A 25,178-nucleotide genomic window follows, 5' to 3' on the forward strand; every position below is an offset into this window, starting at 1 on the left:
CCCCATTTAGTTCTCATCATATTTGCTCCTCTTCGATGGTCCAATATCCGTCTGTTGTTTGGGGCAGAAGCTCTTCGGCTGCAACAGATTCACAAATGTAGAATTACTGATGCTAGCATTGGATGTGCTTGTGGAAGCAGAACAACTTGTGTCGTTGACAGGTGCAGGTGTAGTACTGCTGGTGTGTCTCTATGGACGAGGGCCTTACAAGCGGAATGAGCAGCAGCTACGTTTGGCTACATACGAACCGTCAGTGGAATTCCCGTGAGAGAGTAACAGTTAATGTGATTGGATGTTAATTATTTGAGTAGGCTACCTGTATTTGACATTGTGTTGTTATTTTGCTGAACACTAGATGGTTTCATTTTATTTTTGGCAGTGAAACGAGGCTACTCAGGCGAGAAATAAACCTTACTGTAACGGTTTTCTTGATGAGAAGGAGAGTCGGACCAAAATGCGGCGTGTCTATTGCAATCCATGTTTAATGAAGTAACACACTAAACACAAACACTACCAAAACAATAAACTTAACGAAAACCGAAACAGCCTATACTTGTGTAACCTAACACAGAACAATGACATCAGGACACTAAGGACAATCACCCACGACAAACTCAAAGAATATGGCTGCCTAAATATGGTTCCCAATCAGAGACAACGATAAACACCTGCCTCTGATTGAGAACCACTTCAGACAGCCATAGACTTAGCTAGAACACCCCACTAGCTACAATCCCCATACATACACACCACATACAAAAATCCATGCCACACCCTGGCCTGACCAAATAAATAAAGATAAACACAAAATACTTTGACCAGGGTGTAACAGAACCCCCCCCCTAAGGTGCGGACTCCCGAACGCACCTCAAAACAATAGGGAGGGTCCGGGTGGGCGTCTGTCCATGGTGGCGGCTCCGGCGCGGGACGTGGACCCCACTCAAGCAATGTCTTAGTCCCTTCTCCTCGCGTCCCTGGATAGTCCACCCTCGCCGCCGACCATGGCCTAGTAGTCCTCACCCAGAACCCCACTGGACTGAGGAGCAGATCGGGACTGAGGGGCAGCTCGGGACTGAGGCAGCTCGGGACTGAGGGGAAGCTCAGGAGTGAGAGGAAGCTCAGGAGTGAGAGGAAGCTCAGGCAGGTTGATGAATCTACCAGATCCTGGCTGGCTGGTGGTTTCGGCAGATCCTGGCTGACTGGCAGATCCTGGCTGACTGGCAGATCTGGCAGATCCTGGCTGACTGGCAGATCTGGAAGATCCTGGCTGACTGGCAGATCTGGAAGAGTCTGGTCGACTGGCAGATCTGGTCGACTGGCAGATCTGGAAGAGTCTGGTCGACTGGCAGATCTGGAAGAGTCTGGTCGACTGGCAGATCTGGAAGAGTCTGGTCGACTGGCAGATCTGGAAGAGTCTGGTCGACTGGCAGATCTGGAAGAGTCTGGTCGACTGGCAGATCTGGAAGAGTCTGGTCGACTGGCAGATCTGGCAGATCCTGGCTGACTGACAGCTCTGGCTGCTCCATGCTGACTGGCAGCTCTGGCTGCTCCATGCTGACTGGCAGCTCTGGCTGCTCCATGCTGACTGGCTGCTCTGGCTGCTCCATGCTGACTGGCTGCTCTGGCTGCTCCATGCTGACTGGCTGCTCCATGCTGACTGGCAGCTCTGGCTGCTCCATGCTGACTGGCTGCTCTGGCTGCTCCATGCTGACTGGCTGCTCCATGCTGACTGGCAGCTCTGGCTGCTCCATGCTGACTGGCAGCTCTGGCTGCTCCATGCTGACTGGCTGCTCCATGCTGACTGGCAGCTCTGGCTGCTCCATGCTGACTGGCTGCTCCATGCTGACTGGCAGCTCTGGCGGCTCCATGCTGACTGGCTGCTCTGGCTGCTCCATGCTGACTGGCTGCTCCATGCTGACTGGCTGCTCCATGCTGACTGGCGGCCCTGGCTGCTCCATGCTGACTGGCGGCCCTGGCTGCTCCATGCTGACTGGCGGCCCTGGCTGCTCCATGCTGACTGGCGGCCCTGGCTGCTCCATGCTGACTGGCGGCCCTGGCTGCTCCATGCTAACTGGCAGCTCTGGCGGCTCCTTGCTAACTGGCAGCTCTGGCGGCTCCTTGCAGACTGGCAGCTCCATGCAGACTGGCAGCTCCTTGCAGACTGGCAGCTCCTTGCTAACTGGCAGCTCCTTGCTAACTGGCAGCTCTATGCTAACTGGCAGCTCTATGCTAACTGGCAGCTCTATGCTAACTGGCAGCTCTATGCTAACTGGCAGCTCTATGCTAACTGGCAGTTCTGAACAGGCGGGAGACTCCGGCAGCGCTGTAGAGAAGGAAGGCTCTAACAGCGCTAAACAGGCGGGAGACTCCGACAGCGCTGGAGAGGAGGAGGGCTCCGACAGCGCTGGACAGGCGAGGCGCACTGTAGGCCTGATGCGTGGTGCTGGCACTGGTGGTACTGGGCCGAGAACACGCACAGGAAGCCTGGTGCGGGGAGCTGCTACCGGAAGGCTGGGGTGTGGAGGTGGCACAGGATGGGTTAGACCGTGAAGGCGTACTGGAGATCTTGAGAGCGGTGCTGGCACAGGACGTGCAAGGCTAGGGAGGTGCACAGGAGGCCTGGTACGTTAGACTGGCACCATCTTCACCAGCCGACTAACACGCACCTCAGGACGAGTATGGAGCGCTGACCCAGGTGCCATCAAATCCCCGACACGCTCCGTCGGGCGAATTCCATGTTTAAAACACCAACACAGCAACTCCCTCATTTCTCTCTCCTCCAATTTCCCCATTAACTCCTTCACAGTCTCTGTTTCGCTCACCTCCAACACCGGCTCTGGTCTCCTCCTTGGCTCCTCACGATAAACAGGGAGAGTTGGCTCAGGTCTGGCTCCTGACTCTGCCACACTCTCCCTGAGCCCCCCCCCCCCAAGAAATTTTTGGGGCTGACTATGGGGCCTCCGTCCGCGCCGCCTTGCTTGCTTCGCAAACTCCATTCTCCTATATCCTTCCGCGCACTGCTCCATCGAATCCCAGGCGGGCTCCGGCACTCTCCCTGGGTCGACCGCCCACCTGTCTATCTCCTCCCAAGAAGTATAGTCCATACTGTACTCCACTTTGGGCTGTTGTTGCTGCCTGTTGACACGCTGCTTGGTCCCTTTGTGGTGGGTGATTCTGTAACGGTTTTCTTGATGAGAAGGAGAGTCGGACCAAAATGCGGCGTGTCTATTGCAATCCATGTTTAATGAAGTAACACACTAAACACAAACACTACCAAAACAATAAACTTAACGGAAACAGCCTATACTTGTGTAACCTAACACAGAACAATGACATCAGGACACTAAGGACAATCACCCACGACAAACTCAAAGAATATGGCTGCCTAAATATGGTTCCCAATCAGAGACAACGATAAACACCTGCCTCTGATTGAGAACCACTTCAGACAGCCATAGACTTAGCTAGAACACCCCACTAGCTACAATCCCCATACATACACACCACATACAAAAACCCATGCCACACCCTGGCCTGACCAAATAAATAAAGATAAACACAAAATACTTTGACCAGGGTGTGACACTTACCCAAATGTTGGAAAATATAAATGGACCATTTGAAAATGTGATTTTTTTTTTTTATTTGTTAAAAATGTATCACATACCTGGTCTAGAGGAAACTGATGTGAAATAACTGGACAGGTGAAATCAAATTTCTCATAGATATCTAGCTACTATATTGTTTTCACTTATTTTATGTGTTCATAACAGTAGAGACCACTTTTGACTGTTGTTATGTACTCTGTATAGGATTGATTTTCGTGAACAAGAAAATAAATGCCATTCAATGGCCTTTTTAGAATTTGTGAATAAATGGGATATCCATTTGTATACTCACAATCAATTAGCTGGTTCTGTTGCATGGCTTGATTCTTTGTTTATTGTTCTATATTTTGCCACTTTAAGTTGGTGGTTATTCTTTTTAATGTGAATCTACCTCTAACATTCAAGTGTACATTATGCTTTCTCTTGAGTCATTTTATTTTCTGCCCCAAACATTACCAAGAGGTCATTTTTATTCCGTATTATCCGTGCTACCAACTTTGATAAGCATTTTTTCTACGGTTTCAAAAACAAGTATTGAATTTATGATGTAATGTACTGTAGTTTACTTGATCTGTCAATTGAATCAACGTGAATGTATACAGTAAACATTTGTACCGATATCTGTTTTATACTTGGGTGATTTCTATGTTACTTATTGAGCTAAATTGGGGTTAGACTTTGTTTTTCAAAACAATATTTGTAACAAAGATGTATTTTCAGTGTTAACTAGTGTTACTTAACTGAACATATTTTGGTACTAGTCACTTAAGTCTGAAGTATGTGAAAGTATTACTGTATGCTTGCTTTGAATAGGAATGTTGATATCATTGGGGCTGTTGTATGTTTCTGTGTGTAGTAAAGATGGACAAAAGAATGTTACATAGCCTACTGAATTACTTGATATGTTTCTCCCCCAATGTTGCTACGGTTTATATTTTAGGGCTTGAATCCATCCCTCTTTGTTTGAGTGTTGTGAGTCTTTTCAGACAACGTGAGGGTTGAATATCCATTTGTAGAATATAAGGGAGATCTTCATGTATTTCTTGAATCATAACTAAAAATGTTCACCAGATATTCCCTTTCCTTGATGCTGTAATCTTACCTGGCCATTTCAGTTCAACGTCTGGTGCTTTATCGATGAAAGCACTATAGCCAGATGTGGTACATTTGATTATGGCTTTTCTCTTTGATTTGACTGTTGAAAAAAGTGGAAAAATGTTATGCCTAAAACATCATTTGAAAGCAATTAAGTTGAATGTTAAGTGGGAAAGGTTTTAAAAGTAAGTAGGCCTACTGTGTATGTAGTTACGTAAAAACTAAACTTGACCGTGGTTGAGAGAATATTGTTGTAATGTGTGACTCTTGTTTAATGTATTAAATAGTTGATTTATGTTTTTGCGAGATGGCTCAAATTTGGATCGCTTTTGGGAAGTGTCATTTTCAGTATTTTGTTGGAAGAATAGGAGTTGCAACAAATAAATGTCTCAGGAATTGACAATTGTGTTTATCTCTGGAGTGTAATAGATGTGGTCAAGAGATTCCCCAGGGGGTGGTGGTATCTAACCGTTTTCTGGCTACCCCTGGTGGAGAATCTCCTGTTTTTGGCCCTGAGTCTCCATGGATTCTTCCTCACGACCAGTCTAAACTGCAGGACTGAACACCTGCATTGGCTTCACACTTACAGTTCTGCCTCTCATTGAATAAAGTCTCCCCATTGTTGGTCTAAACCTCTAGGTAGCGATATGGTGTCAAGCTGCCTTCACCAAAATGAACGAACTGTCAAATGGAGTGCCAGAGCTGTTTTGGGCGTCTCAAACAGTGTTGAGCCAGAAGCTCAACGCTATGGGAAGCATCAATTACCTTTTGTCTTTGAGTGAAGGTGCTGGGTACCTCGACATCAAACAGAGTGCACCCACCCAGGGCCAGTAAACAGAAGCAGCGTGGGGCCTCTGCCAGAGAGGAACCAACACCACCTTTGTGTGTACATATACACGCTGCTTCTATGGGCTATTAATACAGCCGTGTTTTATAGCAGTTACTGTTACAACTGCACCTATAAAAAAATCATTGAGTAGCTACTTGAACCAATGAAATATAACCACACTAATACTTTTGAGTAATCCACTGACCTATATTATAGATTGAGCCTAGGCTACAATAAGGAAGAAAATCTCATTCTTTCAGGTCCATTTATTTAGAAAAGATCCACTTCAGATGTCGTGTTTAAACAGACAGTGCATTTTTCTACATTACATTGTGTTTCAGGAGAGAACAAGCCCTCTAGGAAATTGAACAGGTATACATTGAACAGGTATACATAGACGGTGAAGACTGGTTTCTTGGGCTAGAGTAATCAGAAATACTTAGCATAATACTTTGGCATAGTTAGCGACAGTCAGTGTAAAATACATTTAGCTATATATCAAAACCTCTCATGGACTGTATGGCAATGACAGCTCAGCCACCACACTCCCAGGGAGATATTGACACGAGACGACTGGAGAGTCAGAAAGCTTGGCTGAGTTAGGATGACAAGCCGCTGGAAGTTTACTTGGCCTGCAATGACAGGAGAGATAGTTTGGGTTCAGTTCAATAAATCTTTATTGTCCCCAAAGGGCAATTTAAGGGTAATTTAAGTGCACCATAAACGTTACACGCTTTAGATCATAGAGACAATACAATATTGCTGGAGTAAAAGGAAGAACACATGTCACCTATGACAATAATTCTCCTGTGGTAACAACAACCTCACACTCATTCCACATGGAAGGCATCCCACCCATCCTTCTTGTCCTGATAGAGAAAATAAAACTGTTCAGCAGTGTACTCAACATGTGGAAAACCATTGTCTATGGAGACATAATCAGGGGGAAAGTCTACAGCACACTTTTGAATAAAGCTAATATTTCCACTCTTTCTAATAATGCTTTTTGGATGTTCAATCACTCCCACCATAGGAATGTTTATGTAGTATCTTAATGTAGTATAACTGCAGTGTGGGTTAGATTGAATTGAGCCCTATGTGTATAAACACAGTGCATATTTCCCACCTCCGACATGACTGGCAGGTTGCCATGAGGGTAGAGCCACATGATCCTATGTGCTTTGGTCCTCTGCCTCTGGAGCAGCTTCCTCAGTAACCTCTTGACCTTTCGGTCTCTGGGGTCAGCACACTTCACCGCCTTCTTGGTGTACAGTCTGCAGCCACAACAACACAGACAAAGAACATTCACCACGACAACCTTCCAACTGAAACATACAGTACAAACTGTAGATATGCAGCATGGTTTTAATAAAGCCTTCTCTGAACCAAAGCCTCAACAAAGTTGGCTAGTGAGGATAATTTTTTTTGGGATGGCTTATTATTCCCACATATTTCCTTCCTCACTTCCCTGGCAATTACAGTAGAACATGAGCCATAACAACAGGACCTGGATAGATGACAATGCCTCTTAGCTCTGAGAGGCATATTTTCCATGTCTGCGAGTTGCTTCGGGATAGTTGAAATACTTGCATGATGGCTTTTATACTGCAGTCTGGCCCCTCCGTCTGTACCTCAAACCTCAGCACGTCTTTGGTGCGCACTTTCCCCTGGGAGTACTGCATACAGCACTGAACATCTCTCTGCATCTGTACCCCGTTACCTGAGAGAGAGGGGGGAGAGAGAGAGAGATGGAGAGGCAAACGCTTAAGTCAAAGCACACTTACGGTATATGAAGGCTATATGATTGCGATTGGCTCATAAGGAGGGTTGTTATGATACTGTAGATTAGAAACACACATATATTAGTAGGAATGTAAGGCATTTCATTGCACTGTTCTATACAGTATAGTTAGACTATCTCAAGGTTCATATGTAACGGTTGTTCTTTTTGACAGGATATGTCATCTAGAGTGCAGACAGCCAGAAGGCGTTAGAACATCCCATGATCCCCCATAATGTGCTGTTATGCCAGTGGCACTGTGACTACATGACAAGGCTTTTCATCCAACCAGAGTGAGTAAGCACAATAATATTAGCTGAGATAAACAAGTTACCAGATGCGTGTCATATGAAAGCTGCTCTGAACCTTGTCATATTTTATCATTGATATAATTTCCCCCCCCAATTAAAGTCTGAGGTTTTCAGTTAGCTTGTTATTAGCGTTCAATGTTTTGATGTGAAATCAGTCTTCATTCTAGCCCTCTATTTACATCCATGGCTCTCCCTGCTGCTGCTCCAGTATTCCCTCTTCCCCTCTCCTCTAGCTTGCTCTCCTTCGCTTCCCTGCTAAACTGGCTCCCAGCAGGGTGCATGCTGCTAACGGTATACACTGTAGGTGTTATTGTGTCTTACCTTCCACCGAGCCCAGGAGAATGACAGTCAGAGAAATAACAGTCACAGTCTGCAACAGAAACATGGTGAGCCTGGCAGGGAAGTAATCTGCTGTGTTACCTTCCCCTCTATTTCTGTCTCTTATATTTCTCCCTCCCTCCCTCCTTTTCACTCTCTCCCTCGCTCTCCCTCAAACACAGACATGCACTCCCTAACCCTCCCCCCTCCAGCTCCCCCTCTCCTCTGAGTGCCCCACTCACTGTGTTCATTTTCATGTCTTTCCCACTCTTCAAAAAGGTGCTTCCCCCCCAAAAAAAAGCTCTTAAAATAATCTAGATGTATGGCATTCTCTAATGCAGTCATGGAAACTGCTCTACCTTGTTGTAGGTGTGTCCCATTAGTCTTACAGCTATGTTATGACTGGTCACTGCTCAAGCACAATACAGGGAACACCAAAGCTTGTGCAACACATGACACTAATACATTCATGTTGTTTTCATTCATGTAAAATGACAAAAGGCATCTCTAGTAGCAACATGGTTCAAAGCACAAGCAAGTTACATGCAGTCTGTTTCCCAAAATAAACCACCACTAATACTATAAAACGGCAACCAGCTCTCTACCATTAGCTAGATCACAAGAAATGATAACATGTTGAGAACAGAAGCCGATTTGCCAACTAATGTACATGTTCAATAGAGTCTGGACTGTGACTGACTTTAAATAGCAGCTACATTCTAACAATCATTCTCCGTACAACACCTAACAACCTTTTCAAGAGGCTTGGACCTTTCTTGGCTTAATGGCAAAGGTCTTGGACTCACAAATGCAAGTCCCAGACGGTTACCCCATAAATTTGCAACATTTGGTGTCAGAAGTGTAACGCATGTGGCTAAGCACGATGGCATCCAAAGTGTAGGAGTAGTTTGTAAGTGTGTTTCTTACTTGCCTTTCTGAACAGAGTGTCTGACAAGTCCCCAAATTCAGTACTATAACTAAATACAAAATGTCAAATATAAAATGGCCTACGTTATTGGAGGAAATGGATGCAAAGTCAACACTGGTTGGCAGTTGAGGATTGACTGACCCAGAGTGTGGTTTTGGGTAATGACTGTTTGCTGTGGCAGGTTGAGTGTCATTAGAACTCAGCTGATTCTCCACCAGTCAAAAACCACCCTTCTAACCAAGCAATGAAACTACTGCAGAATTACAGCACATTCTCTAATGCCTTTGGTATTCAACGAAATTAACATGGTTGAAAAAAAGTGGAAGTAATGCTATGAAAATATTTTTTTTACATAGAAAAAAAGCTAAGTTACAACGACACAAATGAAATAACCCTTGTCTGAAAAACAATGGACAGGAAAACACAAATAACCTTTGTATTTAATGACGAGACTGATTACACGCTGTTTAATGTACCTTAGAAGAAATGCTTCCAGTGACCACAAGGAAGTGTTTAGCTATTTAACTACTATTGAGAAGACTGGCCATATCTCGTTTGTATTTTACAGCAGTAGCTACTACTTATGTTATAGTACAATGGAATAACACCTGGAGAGTTGCAACATCCATGAACAGACAATGTGGTAAAACACATGGTAAATGAATACAGGGTAAATCTCTGCTGAATGCTAGGCTTTAGGTAGTGGCGTTTATTAGACGACATGGCCAGTGTAATCCATACTATCTGACTGTGCATACCTGAGACCTGGAATTAAAAATATGCAGTCTGTGAGGTAGGGAGGGGAGAGGGGGGCAGCGTGCAAGAATTCAACCCTTAAGAAATCAAGCTGGAATCTTTCAGCTGCAAAAACATACCTTCCCCTTGACTTCAGTCTGCTCCTGAGCCAAACACATTTCCGGCATATCTTTGGGGCGATTAAGAGATCACTGTAAAAGTATACTAGGCACAAACTTTCAAACAAAAGGTCAAAAAAAAACTAGTGACTGTAAATCATCAACTAAATCGGTGTTCCTCTTTGAGGAGGTAGAGAGCCAGAGGAGGGATAGGTATGTCATGGGGATGTTGTAGGGCAAAGCTAACTATACCTGTGGTACAGGCCGGGGCAGCTTAGCCCAAAGTGTTAGGTTAGGTTTCAGGGAGCAAATGTGTCAAATTTTGAGATGTATCATTTATCAAGCACATAACATTTGGTATGTACTATCTGGAATGTTCTGAGTGGATGGGTGATTATAGCCATCATGGGCCATTGTCTACTCTACAACTTCATGAAGATTGAAAAGTGAATACTTCTCAGCTTTATACACTAAATTACAGGTGGTCCCCAGTTCATGTTCTGTTCTTGTAAAAAGCATGAGTTGACACACAACCCTCAAAAAAATGTTGGCGGTGCCGACTAATGGAATAGTAAACTTAGAAAAATTAAGTTGTGCATATACAGTAATTTAATGGGTATAAACAAAGTTTCTTCAGGGGTACATAATGATTGCTTGAATGTTCTGATCTTGACAAAAGGCTTGGTGGAACTATACTTACTTTACATGAGAGCGATTCCTAATAGAATGTCTTCATTTACTGTCAAAATAAAATTAAGTCCATCCATGCAACATGTAGTGATTATATTTTATTATAGCCAGGGCACTGCATGCAAGGTTTTCTTTCTGCATTGAAAAGACTTGGGCGGGCCGCACCCAAGTGTTTTATCGGACTGCCCATGTCCAAACAGTAAAAAAAAAAAATGAAAAAATGCAATCAGGGTGGGAAAACGTTTAGTGTAAACTTAATTATGTAGCTTTTTGGCCGCGCAACCAATTTCACATAGAATGGTGAGTTATAAATCTGTAATTCTTCTTGGAAGCAAGTCTAAGAAGCGGTAGATATGTTCTATGTGCACTATTTCTATGCTTCCCGTTCTTAAGTTTTGTTTTTGCGTCTTTTACTTTCGGTTTAGTACACCAGCCTCAAACAGCTGAAACAATATTTTTGGTTATGTTTTTGGTTTTGGTTAGCAGTTTAGATGGTCCAATAATTTTCTACACTATACTAGCTTATTTTGTCACAAACTGAAATCAGGCAAATTAGAGTTTTAGCAACCAGGAAATTGCAGAGCGTTTTCTGCATAGTGCAAATTTAAAATGACTTAAACCAGATATAAAAGTAGAAAAAAATCTCAAATTTAAAAGAATTATGCAATTATGAGAATTTTTGTCATGGCATGTGGCCCCCAGTGATTTTGCTATGATGTTTGAGTCACTCATAATATCAGCCATAGCAAAATGTCTATAATTGCAGGATATTATCTTTAAAACTGCATATTTTCTCTCAGACTCATGGCAAGGTGTAGAGTTGCAGGAAATGTTGCTTTCAAACTGCAACATTATCTCAAACATGCCACATTTTGTAGAATTGCAGGAAATTAGCTTTAAAACAGCTAAAGTTTGACACTGCAGCCAACAGGGGGGCCTCAAATGTTCCGTCGATGACCATATCATTGGCCATGCCCACCACCTAAGCCCCATTTTGATCCAGAAAAAACCCTGGCATGTTCTATGCTGCCTAGCATTCTTCTGGTGGGAGTAGACAAACTTTGCAGGCAGTCCTCAAACTAACATATGTGGTTCACACAGCTTTGTTTATTTATATACACTGTAAAACTAAACCAGAACATGTTTGGTTAAACACACAAAAGGAATTATTTCAAATCATTGCAAAACATGGTCTTAACTGTGCTTAGAGTTAGGGAACTGAACACTTTTCCAAAATGGGTGTTTTATTTTTAATTTAGGGGAAATGGATGTGTATAACAAAAGCTGCAAAAGAAAAACTAAATTGCCATTTGAGAAGGTACAGGGGTGGAATCTTAATTTGACCTATAGTCAAAGCAAAAATAATCCTGCAGCAACAGGATTTGAACATTTAGTCCATGATTTTGCTTGATCAGTCGTTAGGCTATTAGCTGGCCAAAAGTAAGATAATAGCAGCCTCTGGTAAGACACGGGGCGGGGGCCTATTCATATATGTAAACAGCTGGTGTACGATATCTAAGGAAGTCTCAAGGTTTTGCTCGCCTGAGGTAGAGTATCTCATGATAAACTGTAGACCAACTGTAGAACTGTACCACAGACCGATGCTGGCACTAAAACCACACTCAATGAGCTGTATACCACCATAAGCAAACAGGAAAATGCTCATCCAGAGGTGGCGTTCCTAGTGGCCGGGGACTTTAATGCAGGGAAACTTAAATCAGTTTTACCTAATTTCTATTATGTAGAATGTTATAATATGCAATCAGAAAAAAACATTCTAGACCACCTTTACTCCACACACAGAGACTGATACAAAGCTCTCCTTCGCCCTCCATTTGGTAAATCTGACCTGATTCCTGCTTACAAGCTAAAAATTAAAGCAGGAAGCACCAGTGACTCGGTCTATAAAAAAAAAAGTGGTCAGATGAAGCAGATGCTAAACTATAGGACTGTTTTGCTAGCATAGACTGGAATATGTTCCGGGATTCTTCCAATGGCATTGAAGAGTACACAACATCAGTCACTGGCTTTAACAATAAGTGCATCAAGGACGTCATCCCCACAGTGACTGTACGTGCATACCCCAATCAGAAGCCATGGATTACAGGCACTGAGCTAATGGGTAGAGCTGCCACTTTCAACGAGCGGGACTCTAACCCGGAAGCTTATAAGAAATCCCGCTATGCCCTCCGACAAGCCATCAAACAGGCAAAGTGTCAATACAGGACTAAGATCGAATCGTATTACACCGGCTCCGACGCTCATCGGATGTGGCAGGGCTTGCAAACTCTTACAGACTACAAAGAGAAGCACAGCCGAGAGCTGCCCAGTGACACGAGCCTACCAGGCGAGCTAAATAACTTCTATGCTTGCTTCGAGGCAGGTAACACTGAAACATGCATGAGAGCATCAGCTGTTCTGGACGACTGTGAATACGCTCTCCACAGCCGATGTAAGAGGTCATGTAACAGGTCAACATTCACAAAGCCGCAGGGCCAGACAAAGCTCATCACTAAGCTAAGGACCCTGGGACTAAACACCTCCCTCTGCAAATGGATCCTGGACATCCTGACGGGCCTGCCCCAGGTGGTAAGGGTAGGTAACAACATCCACCACACTGAATCTCAACACGGGGGCCCCTCAGGGGTGCGTGCTCAGTCCCCTCCTGTATTCCCTGTTCACTCATGACTGCACGGCCAGACACGACTCCAACACCATCATTAAGTTTGCTGATAACAACAGTAGTAGGCCTGCTCACCGACAATGATAAGACCACCTATAGGGAGGTTAGAGACCTGACCGTGTGGTGCAAGGACAACATCTCCCTCAACATGATCAAGACAAAGGAGATGATTGTCGACTACAGGAAAAGGAGGACCGAGCACGCCCCCATTCTCATCGACAGGGCTGTAGTGGAGAGCATGTTGAGAGCTTCAAGTTCCTTGGTGTCCACATCACCAACAAACTAACATGGTCCAAGCACACCAAGACAGTTGTGAAGAGGGCACAACAAAACCTATTCCCCCTCAGGAGACTGAAAAGATTTGGCATGGGTCCTCAGATCCTCAAAAGGTTTTACAGCTGCAACATCGAGAGCATCCTGACAGATTGCATCACTGCCTGGTACAGCAACTGCTCAGCCTCCGACCGCAAGGCACTACAGAGGGTAGTGCGTACGGCCCAGTATATCACCGGGGCCAAGCTTCCTGCCATCCAGGATCTCTATACCAGGCGGTGTCAGAGGAAGGCCCTAAAAATGTTCAAAGACTCCAGCCACCCTAGTCATAGACTGTTCTCTTTGCTACCGCACGGCAACCAGTACCGGAGCACCAAGTCTTGGTCTATGAGGCTTCTAAACAGCTTCTACCCCCAAGCCATAAGACTCCTGAACAGCTATTCAAATGGCTACCCAGACTATTTGCATTGCCCCCCCCCCCCCCTCCTCTTCTACGCTGCTGCTACTATAAGGTTATTATCGATGCATAGTCACTTTAATAACTCTACCTACATGTACATATTAACTCAATTACCTCGACACCAGTGCCCCAGCACATTGCCTCTGTACCGGTAGCCCGCTATTGTTATTTACTGCTGCTCTTTAATTATTTGTTATTCTTATCTCTTACTTTTTTTTAAACTGTTGGTTAAGGGCTAGTAAGTAAGCATTTCACTGTTCACCTGTTGTATTTGGCGCATGTGACAAATAACATTTGTCTTCCGGGTTGGATGTGCATTGTGTTAAAAAGCAGTGTGGCTTGGTTGGGTTGTGTTTCGGAGGACGCATGGCCCTCAACCTTCGCCTCTCCCGAGTCCGTACGGGAGTTGCAGTGATGAGTAACTAATACCAATTGGGGAGAAAAAGGGGAGAAAAAAAATGCAATGTTAATATAATTGTGATTTAGTATGAGTATGAGTTTTCAGTGAATTTATGTAAATCATGAAAATTCTCAGCAACAACAGAGTTAAGATTAAGATCCTACAGCTGTAGATGATAATAAGTGATCCCCCCCCAAATTGACTGGTGCCAAAAGGTGGTAGGAAATAAATAAATGTAAATGACTGAATTTCTCAGAAATACTGAAAAGTTTCCAAGTTAGATTTGATATATGGTTAATGAAAAGTTAGAAATAAATTCATCCCCAAAAAAGTGGGAATTAATTATATAATGTTCTGCAGTAATATCATGGAAGGTGGGTTAAAAATACACAAAAATCATTATTCTGTTGATACACTAAACCTGAAATTATTCAGGAAGGAATGCACAAGGAGTACATACACAATTGTATTTTTAGTCCAGCCTTGATTTCCTCCAGATACATTTTATTCGCCATAGCAGCAGACCACCAGCACAGCCACTTTCCCCGGCATGTGCGTCTGTCCTGGTGTAAGCCATTCTAATATTAACATAAGCTCATATTATGCTTTCTTATTATCAAGTCCCTCTCTCTGGGCTGATGTTTTATTGAAACAGCAAAACAAACAGGATATAATGGTATATCCAAATATAGTCTCTACGCTACGTGCTTACAGACAGAAAAATAGACGTTTGGAAATAATATGCCAGAAGTCTTTACCCTTAAGTCTGCAAAAGATAGATCTGGTCATTTGCTAGACCCCCTGTAAAGCATTGTGTCTGCTAGAGGTTTTATATTACTTTGGGTGGATAGATTCTCATGTCTTGTACTTTCCTTCTTATTAAAATGTAGTCTATACAGTTGAAGTCAGAAGTTTACATACACTTAGGTAGGAGTCATTAAAACTTGTTTTTCAACCACTCCACAAATTTATGGACAATAAATTCAGTGCCTTCTTGCTTGACATCATGGGAAAATCAAAAGAAATCAGCAAAGACCTCATTAAAAAATATTGTAGACCTCCACAAGTCTGGTTCATCCTTGGGTGCAATTTCTAAACGCCTGAAGGTACCACGTTCATCTGTACAAACAATATTACGCAAGTATAAACACCATGGGACCATGCAGCTGTCATACAGCTCAGGAAGGAGACGCATTCTGTCTCCTAGAGATGAACGTTCTTTGGTGCGAAAAGTGCAAATCAATCCCAGAACAACAGCAAAGGACCTTGTGAAGATGCTGGAGGAAACAGGTACAAAAGTATCTACAGTGCCTTGCGAAAGTATTCGGCCCCCTTGAACTTTGCGACCTTTTGCCACATTTCAGGCTTCAAACATAAAGATATAAAACTGTATTTTTTTGTAAAGAATCAACAACAAGTGGGACACAATCATGAAGTGGAACGACATTTATTGGATATTTCAAACTTTTTTAACAAATCAAAAACTGAAAGATTTGTATCCAAATCCGGCTTTAAACTTCTTCACAACAGTATCTCGGACCTGCCTGGTGTGTTCCTTGTTCTTCATGATGCTCTCTGCGCTTTTAACGGACCTCTGAGACTATCACAGTGCAGGTGCATTTATACGGAGACTTGATTACACACAGGTGGATTGTATTTATCATCATTAGTCATTTAGGCCAACATTGGATCATTCAGAGATCCTCACTGAACATCTGGAGAGAGTTTGCTGCAGTGAAAGTAAAGGGGCTGAATAATTTTGCACGCCCAATTTTTCCATTTTTGATTTGTTAAAAAAGTTTGAAATATCCAATAAATGTCGTTCCACTTCATGATTGTGTCCCACTTGTTGTTGATTCTTCACAAAAAAATACAATTTTATATCTTTATGTTTGAAGCCTGAAATGTGGCAAAAGGTCGCAAAGTTCAAGGGGGCCGAATACTTTCGCAAGGCACTGTATATCCACAGTAAAACGAGTCCTATATCGACATAACCTGAAAGTCCGCTCAGCAAGGAAGAAGCCACGGCTCCAAAACCGCCATAAAAAAGCCAGACTACGGTATGCAACTGCACATGGGGACAAAGATCGTACTGTTTTGGAGAAATGTCCTCTGGTCTGATGAAACAAAAATAGAACTGTTTGGCCTTAATGACCATGTTTATGTTTGGAGGATAAATGGGGAGGCTTGCAAGCCAGAGAACACCATCCCAACCATGAAGCACAGGGGTAGCAGCATCATTTTGTAGGGTGCATTGCTGCAGGAGGGACTGGTGCACTTCACAAAATAGATTGCATCATGAGGATGGAAAATTATGTGGATATATTGAAACATCAAGACATCAGTCAGGAAGTTAAAGCTTGTTCGCAAATGGGTCTTCCAAATGGACAATGGCCCCAAGCATTCTTTCAAAGTTGTGGCAAAATGGCTTAAGGACAACAAAGTCAAGGTATTGGAGTGGTCATCACAAAGCCCTGACCTCAATCCCATAGAAAAGTTGTGGGCAGAACTGAAAAAGCATGCGAGAGCAAGGAGGCCTACAAACCTGACTTACACCAGCTCTGTCAGGAGGAATGGGCCAAAATCCACCCAACTTATTGTGGGAAGCTTGTGAAAGTTAAACTTGGGTCAAATGTTTTGGGTTAAATTGTTTAAGGCAATGCTACCAAATACTAATTGAGTGTAGGTAAACTTCTGACCCACTGGGAATGTGATGAAACAAATAAAATCTGAAATAACTCATTCGCTCTATCATTATTGTGACATTTCATTCTTAAAATAAAGTGGTGATCCTAACCGTCCTAAGACAGGGAATTTTTACTCGGATTCAATGTCAGGAATTGTATAACACTGCGTTTAAATGTATTTGGCTAAGGTGTATGTAAAATGCCAACCTCAACTGTATTTTCCTCACAATGGAAAATGTGTAGTTGTTGCCTAAACAGTTGACACTATGGTATACTAATGAGGATGGATTTATTTCTGACTTTTGGAGAAAACAAATGAGAACTATAAATGATCAGGTTTATACACTATGATTTATTTCAACATAATCTCACATTATTTACAAATAGAAAATGGCAGACTCCTTGCATACAAGACGAACTGAGGGAGGATCATCACTGATGTCTTTACAGTTTATCTATGTCCAGGAAGGAAAGTCCTTGTGACCAATACCAACTCAGCGATATCACTTCAAAAGTAAGACAGGTCAGTCTGTTTTCCAAATGCCTCTTGTCCTTATGATGAAGAATGCCTCTGATTCTTGGACTGCCTGCTGTCTCCTGAGTGTGTCTAGGTGTCTAGAGTGCCTTTAAAGAGAACATAGACCAAGAAAACCTTGTCAAACCGGTTACACAAACATATATTCACTGATTCACTACAGCCAATGACTCAGGATAATGCAACACAGCGTGAATATTCAATTACAAAAAAATCTATAATCAATCTGACAAAGAATTAAATATGGTAGAGGTTTAGTGAAGATGGATGCTTGGAAGGGAACTTACCTTCCAAAAAGGCAAACTCATCTACGGTCTCTATTGCATTGTCTGTTAGTAGAAACAACAAATAACACAATAGCTGGAAGAACTAAAGTCAAAGGCTGGCCTAAATGACCCCCGATCCTGGCCCTGTAAAGCTACATGGTGTGCAGGCTTTTATTCTAGCACCGCACGAAGACCTTGATCGGTTAAATCAGTTAGGCCTAACACGTGTTTAGTACAGGGATGGAACTAAAGCCTGGCATGCCATGTAGCTCTCCAAAACCAGGGGTGGTGACCATTACACGTAGCAATAATCATATGGTATGATTGGTGTACTATATGATCATGTCTTCTTGACATTACTAACCTAAATCTTTCCTCTGCAAAGTTTTCCTCTTTCCTTGATGGGCATACACCAGGGCATCTTTGGCAATCATTTCAACAAAGAGTTCCTGGAACACATGAAGTTCAGTATACAGTCAGTAACGTCGCTGTAACATATAACATAAGTGTATTGTGACTACAGTAACGTGAATGTGCGGCAGGTAGCCTAGTGGTTAGCGCGTTGGGCCAGTAACTGAAAGGTTGCTAGATCAAATCCCCGAGCTGACAATGTAAAAATCTGTCGTTCTACCCCTGAACAAGGCAGTTAACCCACTGTTCCTAGGCCGTCACTGTAAATAAGAATGTGTTCTTAACTGACTTTCCTAGTTAAATAAAAGGTTTTCTAAAAAAGTACAAATATGTCATCTTAGGTAGCTAAGCTAGATATTGCTTTTACAGCAATGATGTGTTGGTGCTGGGTTGAAACAAAAGCCTGCACACCAAGTAGCTCAACAGTTGATGACCAGTGAACTACAAGGAACATAAAGTAGGTCCTTCCTAAAATCCTCCCCAACTTATAGAGTACCACAATATGAGTCATAATACCCATAAAACCTAGCGGTCAAACAGGGAAATTGTTCCAATAGTATTTCCACCATTCATTTTTCCCATAGGGCATTTTAGAAAAACTTCAAATAAGGGCTGTGTTTTGTGTAGGCTTACTGTGACGTTTTGATAACCGGCGTCAACTGTGTCTGTCGCCCCTGTGGCACCTACTGGGTCGGCCCCAGAGTAGTGGTCAGGTGAGGAAGAGTTACGGGGGAACGAGGCTGAAGAGAACAACCAACAAACTGGGCCCGTCGCGGCAGCCTCCTTATTTTAAGCGGTGGAATAACGACTGGAACCATTTGCCTGTTTGACCGCTAGGCTCCATGGGTATTATGACTCATTAAGTGATCATGCCCGAGAGGCCAGTGTTTGGAGGATATATTGGCACAGGTGTTGTTAGGCAGGCAAACCGTGAAAATATATCATCCAAACACCAGCTTCTTGGGTGGTCTGCCCAACGCATCATCGGTGGCACATTGCCTGCCCTCCAGGACACCTACAGCACCCGATGTCACAGGAAGGTCAAAAAGATCATCAAGGACATCAACCACCTGAGCCACAGCCTGTTCACCCCCAAAGGCGAGGTCAGTACAGGTGCATCAAAGCTGGGACCGAGAGACTGAAAAACAGCTTATATCTCAAGGCCATCTGACTGTTAAATAGCCAACACTAGTCGGCTACCACCCGGTTGCTCAACCCTGCTGCCCTATATACATAGAATCACTGGTCACTTTAATAATGTTTACACACTGCTTTACTCATTTCGTATGCAAACTCAGCAAAAAAAGAAACGTCCCTTTTTCAGGACCCGGTCTTTCAAAAATAAAAGTTATTTTGATTTTTACGATTTAACACTTTAACACTGTTTCCCCATGTCTGTTCAATGAATCATAAACAATGAATGAACATGTACCTGTGGAAAGATCATTAAGGTAGGCAATTAAGGTTACAGTTATGAAAACTTAGGACACTAAAGAGGCCTTTCTACTGACCCTGAAAAACACCAAAATAAAGATGCCCAGGGTCCCTGCTCATCTGCGTGACCGTGTCTTAGGCATACTGCAAGGAGGCATGAGGACTGCAGATGTGGCCAGGGCAATAGATTGCAATGTCCGTACTGTGAGACGCCTAAGACAGCGCTACAGGGAGACAGGACGGACAGCCGATCATCCTCGCAGTGGCAGACCACGAGTAACAACATCTGCACAGGATCGGTACATCTGAACATCACACAGGTACAGGATGGCAACAACAACTGCCCGGGTTACACCAGGAATGCACAATCCCTCCATCAGTGCTTAGACTGTCTGCAATAGGCTGAGAGAGGCTAGACTGAGGGCTTGTAGGCATGTTGTAAGGCAGATCCTCACCAGACATCACAGGCAACGTCGCCTATGGGCACAAACCCACCATCGCTGGACCAGACAGTACTGGCAAAAAGTGATCTCCACTGACGAGTCATGGTTTTGTCTCACCATGGGCTATGGTCAGATTCTTGTTTATCGTCGAAGGAACGAGCGTTACACCGAGGCCTGTACTCTGGAGCGGGATCGATTTGGAGGTGGAGGGTCCGTCATGGTCTGGGGCGGTGTGTAACAGCATCACCGGACTGAGCTTGTTGTCATTGCAGGCAATCTCAACGCTGAGCGTTACAGGGAAGACATCCTCCTCCCTCATGTGGTACGCTTCCTGCAGGCTCATCCTGACATGACCCTCCAGCATGACTATGTCACCAGCCATACTGCTCGTTCTGTGCGTGATCTCCTGCAAGACAGAAATGTCAGTGTTCTGCCATGGCCAGCGAAGAGCCCGGATCTCAATCCCATTGAGCACGTCTGGGACCTGTTGGATCGGAGGGTTAGGGCTAGGGCCAGGGCCATTCCCCCCAGAAATGTCCAAGAACTTGCAGGTGCCTTGGTGGAAGAGTGGGGTAACACCTCACAGCAAGAACTGGCTAATCTGGTGCAGTCCATGAGGAGATGCACTACAGTACTTAATGCAGCTGGTGGCCCCCCCCTTTGTTCAGGGTCACATTATTCCATTTCTGTTAGCCACATGTCTGTGGAACTTGTTCAGTTTATGTCTCAGTTGTTAAATCTTGTTATGTTCATACAAATATTTACACATGTTAAGTTTGCTGAAAATAAACGCTGTTGACAGTAAGAGGACGTTTATTTTTTTCTGAGTTTATATATTGTATTCTATTCTACTGTATTTTAGTCAATATCACTCCGACATTGCTCGTCCTAATATTTATTTCTTATAATTCTTCATTTATTTTTAGATGTATGTTTTATTGATAATTGTTAAATATTACAGAATTAATGGAGCTAGGATGCAATAACATCTGCTAAATGTGTACGTGACCAATACAATTTGATTTGCACTACAGCTAACTTAGAGTCATGTCAAACAGTGCAGACAGAATAACAGCAAAGTAGCTGCATTTGTTTAAGCTGTTTTCTCGTGACATTTATTTGGATACATCCATAACAATGAGCTAATGAAGCATTCAGGATGAGACCCACCAGTTGTATAAACTGTGATACTTTATACAAGAACACTGTCCAGATTTTGCATATCGTTTATGAGTTTATGTTTATGAGTCCCACATATTTATGAACGGCTGAGCCGGATGTCCTTTGCAGTAAGCCATCTCATGAATTTATATAATGTAACCAAGTGAGCAGACACCTAAGTCAATTAAATCATGAATTGCCCTTTGTGCCTGCAGCCTTACCCTATAATTCTGTATTTCTTTGTGACTAACTTGAATACAGGTAGACCAGGAAAGCCACATCCCTGATTGGCAGATGAGTGACAACCCTGATTAGAAGCACCTGCTCCTCATCAGTTGTTCAAATGCTGTTTTGAATTAAAAGAGAATTGCACCTACACACTGAAGGCGGCTGCAAAACCGAAACGTCTGTGTAGGCTATCCAAGATGCAGTGAAAATATATATTTTTTAAATCTACAAAATGTAAGTAAACTTTGACATTTTTTTGAAAAATGAATGGTGGAAAAACGATTGGAACCATTTCCCTGTTTGACCGCTAGGTTTTATGACACGTCACTGTGGGGCTCTTATACTCTTAACAGTTTAGAGCATTGCTGAATCACAAAGCCGACTAGGCGAAAAATCAGTCGATGTGCCTTTGAGCAAGGCACTTAACCCTAATTGTTCCTGTATATTGCTCTGGATAATCCCATCTCCTAAATTACAAATGTAAATAAACTGGCTAGCAACATGACTTAACCCACCTTGAATGTAGGCTACAAAATATGAAAACAAACTAATACTGCTAGGGGTAGCTAACGTAATGTAATACTTTTAACTTACTGTGGCTTTAGCAATGATAAACACAGACTCTTGACTAGCGAGGGACACGTCTGGGTCCGCTTTCATCAGTGCCTTGATACGGGACAGCGGTAACTTCGCTAGACGGTTCTGGGAGGGTGCTGCAACGGGCCCAGTATGTTGGTTACTCTCTTCTTCAGCCTCGAGCCCCCGTAACTCTTCCTCGCCTTCACACCGCTCTGGGTCTGACACTGTAGGGGCGACAGGCACTGCAACAGTTGACGCCATTATCTTGTACACAAACGAGTTGTCAAAAACGTGCCTAGTTCTGATTAGTGAATAATACATTCGAATGTTCCTCCCCTTCCACTCCCGCCAACTATTCATTGTGTGTGATTGGTGGAATGGCCGACTTCATGAGGTGAGGATTGGCTTGAACCATGGCCAAACAAATATTTGGTTTAAGCCATTGGTGAATGTTCACAACTCCTTAGCGCTCCTAAACGTTGTGAAACATTGACTACAGAACCGCGAGGCTGCTAAAAAGAAAAGATGCAGATCACGACCCTAATGAACAACCTCATCATATTTGTTACATAAAATGTACATCTTCATCTCTCTATTACTGCTCATCCAATACATTAGAAATGTGTTCAATTACTCATTGTTTGAATTGTTTGTAGATAGACCTGTGATACATATTGAATTTGATAGGCCCACCTTTCAATATTGCTCAATGTTTAAGTGATAATAGGCCTAGATTAGATTTATGTGAAATAGCTGTTAGTGCTGCTTTATCTATGTCGGTATCTAATTAAGCCATAAGGCCCAAGGGACACTGCCTTCAGAAAGTATTCAGACCCCTTGACATTTTCCACGTTTTGTTACATTACAGCCTTATCCTAAAATTTATTCAATAAATAAGGAATCCAAAGCAATCTGCATACAATACCTCATTAGGACGAAGTGAAAAGTTTTTTTATTTTATTTTTGCAAACGTATAAAAAATAAAATAAATAAATACCGGTTTTCCCTAAGTATTCAGATGCTTGCAATGAGACTCGAAATTGAGCTCAGGTGCATCCTGTTTCCATTGATCATCAATTATGTTTCTACAACTTGATTGGAGTCCACCTGTTGCAAATTCAAATGATTGGACATGATCTGGAAAGGCACACACCTGTCAATATAAAGTCCCACAGTTCACAGTGCATGTCTGAGCAAAAACCAAGCCATAAAGTCAAAATAACTGTCCGTAGAGCGCAGAGACAGGATTGTGTCAAGGCACAGACCTGGGGAAGGGTACCAAAGCATTTATGCAGCTTTGAAGGTCCCCATTAACACAGTGGCCTCCATCATTCGCCCAGCCAAAATGAGCAGTCAGGGAGGTGACCAAGAACCCGATGGTCACTTTGACAGCGATCTAGAGTTCCTCTGTGGACATGGGAGAACCTTCCAGAAGGACAACCATCTCTGCAGCACTCCACCAATCAGGCCTTTATGATAGCGTGTCCAAACGGAAGCCACTCATCGGCAATAGGCACATGACAGCCCGCTTGGAGTTGCCCAAAAGGCACCTAAAGACTCTCAGAGAATGAGTAACAAGATACTCTGATGAATCCAAGATTGAACTCTTTGGCCTGAATGGCAAGCATCACGTCTGGAGGAAATCGGGCACCATCCGTACGGTGAAACATGGTGGTGGCAGCATCATGCTGTGGGGATGTTTTTCAGCGGCATGGACTGGGAGACCAGTCAGGATCGAGGGAAAGATGAACGGAGAAAAGTACAGAGAGATCCTTGATGAAAACCTGCTCAGGACCTCAGGCTGGGGCGAAGGTTCACCTTCCAACAGGACAATGATCCTAAGCACACAGCCAAGACAACACAGGAGTGGCTTTGGGACAAGTCTCTGAATGTCCTTGAGGGGCCCAGCCAGAGCCTGGACTTGAACCCAATCGATTATCTCTGGAGAGACCTGAAATAGCTGTGCTGCAACATTCCCCATCAAGCCTGACAGAGCTTGAGAGGATCTGCAGAGAAGAATGGGAGAAACTCTCAAAGTAGTGTGCCAAGCTTGTAGCATCATCCCACAAAAAAACGTGTCTGTAATCACTGCTAAAGGTGTTTCAACAAAGTACTGAGTAAAGGGTCTGATACTTATGTAAATGTGATATTTCAGTTTTAATTTTAATTTTAACACATTTGAAAAAAATATAAATATATTTTTGCTTTGTCATTATGGGGTAGGCTGAGGAAAAAACAGCAACAATTTCATCAATTTTAGAATAAGGCAGTAACATAACAAAATGTGGAAAAAGTCAAGGGGTCTCAATACTTCCTGAATGCACTGTATATACAAAAGTATGTAGACAACTCTTCAAATGAGTGGATTAGGCTTTTTCAGCCACACCCGTTGCTGACAGGTGTATAAAATTGAACAATCTCCATAGACAAACATTGGCAGTAGAATGGCCTTACTGAAGAGCTCAGTGACTTTCAACGTGACACCGTCATAGGATGCCACCATTCCAAAAAGTCAGTTGGTCAAATTTCTGCCCTGCTAGAGCTGCCCTGAACAACTGTAAGTGTTGTTATTGTGAAGTGGAAACATCCAGGAGTGACAAAGGCTCAGCCTTGAAGTGGTAGGCAAAACCAGCTCACAGAACGGGAGTGCTGAAGCACGTATCACATAAAAATTGTCTGTCCTCGGTTGCAATACTCACTACCAAGTTCCAAACTGCCTCCGGGAAGCAACGTCAGCACAAGAACTGTTAGTCGGGAGCTTAATGAAATGTATTTCCATGGCCGAGCACCCGTGGTGTAAAGCTTGGACTCAAGACTAGTGGAAACACTTTCTCTGGAGTGATGAATCACACTTCACCATCTAGCAGTCCGATGGACAAATTAGCCTATGACTTGGCAGACTGGAAGTTCTACAGCTGCAACATCGAGAGCATCCTTACTGGTTGCCTCACTGCCTGGTACGGCAACTGCTCGGCCTCTGACCGCAAGGCACTACATCACTGGGGCTAAATTGCCTGCCATCCAGGACCTTTCCACCAGGCGGTGTCAGAGGAAGGCCCTAAAAATTGTCAAAGACCCCAGCCACCCTAGTCATAGTCTGTTCTCTCTACTACCGCATGGCAAGCGGTACCGGAGTGCCAAGTCTAGGACAAAAAGGCTTCTCAACAAAAAAGGCTTCTCTTAGGCCCTCATGACATAATAGTCT

The 25,178-nt window shown here is 43.4% G+C and overlaps 2 protein-coding genes across 5 annotated transcripts; both read right to left on the bottom strand.

The window, feature by feature from the left end:
• Positions 1-5,783: 5,783 nt before the first annotated feature.
• On the bottom strand, positions 5,784-8,131 carry ccl44 (chemokine (C-C motif) ligand 44). Of its 3 annotated transcripts, none has more exons than XM_021603667.2 (5): positions 7,945-8,131; positions 7,123-7,252; positions 6,659-6,806; positions 6,361-6,401; positions 5,784-6,164 (listed from the first exon to the last, which is right to left on the bottom strand). In XM_021603667.2, the coding sequence occupies exons 1-4, from the start codon at positions 8,006-8,008 to the stop codon at positions 6,363-6,365; spliced, it is 381 nt and encodes a 126-aa protein (XP_021459342.1). In that variant the 5' UTR covers positions 8,009-8,131; the 3' UTR covers positions 5,784-6,164; positions 6,361-6,362. The 3 variants fall into 3 exon arrangements, with proteins under 3 accessions (XP_021459342.1, XP_021459341.1, XP_021459340.1); XM_021603666.2 differs by having other exon boundaries at positions 6,356-6,401; positions 7,945-8,130; XM_021603665.2 differs by having other exon boundaries at positions 6,323-6,401; positions 7,945-8,128.
• Positions 8,132-17,248: 9,117 nt separating this feature from the next.
• LOC110524218 (DNA polymerase epsilon subunit 4) lies at positions 17,249-22,385 on the bottom strand. 2 transcript variants are annotated; one of them, XM_021603668.2, is made up of 4 exons: positions 21,989-22,385; positions 18,082-18,166; positions 17,739-17,780; positions 17,249-17,540 (listed from the first exon to the last, which is right to left on the bottom strand). In XM_021603668.2, the coding sequence occupies exons 1-4, from the start codon at positions 22,331-22,333 to the stop codon at positions 17,524-17,526; spliced, it is 489 nt and encodes a 162-aa protein (XP_021459343.2). In that variant the 5' UTR covers positions 22,334-22,385; the 3' UTR covers positions 17,249-17,523. The 2 variants fall into 2 exon arrangements, with proteins under 2 accessions (XP_021459343.2, XP_021459344.2); XM_021603669.2 differs by lacking the exon at positions 17,739-17,780 and having other exon boundaries at positions 17,304-17,540; positions 21,989-22,337.
• Between the last annotated feature and the right edge of the window lie 2,793 nt (positions 22,386-25,178).

Source organism: Oncorhynchus mykiss, chromosome 5 (genome assembly GCF_013265735.2).
Source record: "Oncorhynchus mykiss isolate Arlee chromosome 5, USDA_OmykA_1.1, whole genome shotgun sequence".
NCBI lineage: Eukaryota > Metazoa > Chordata > Actinopteri > Salmoniformes > Salmonidae > Oncorhynchus > Oncorhynchus mykiss.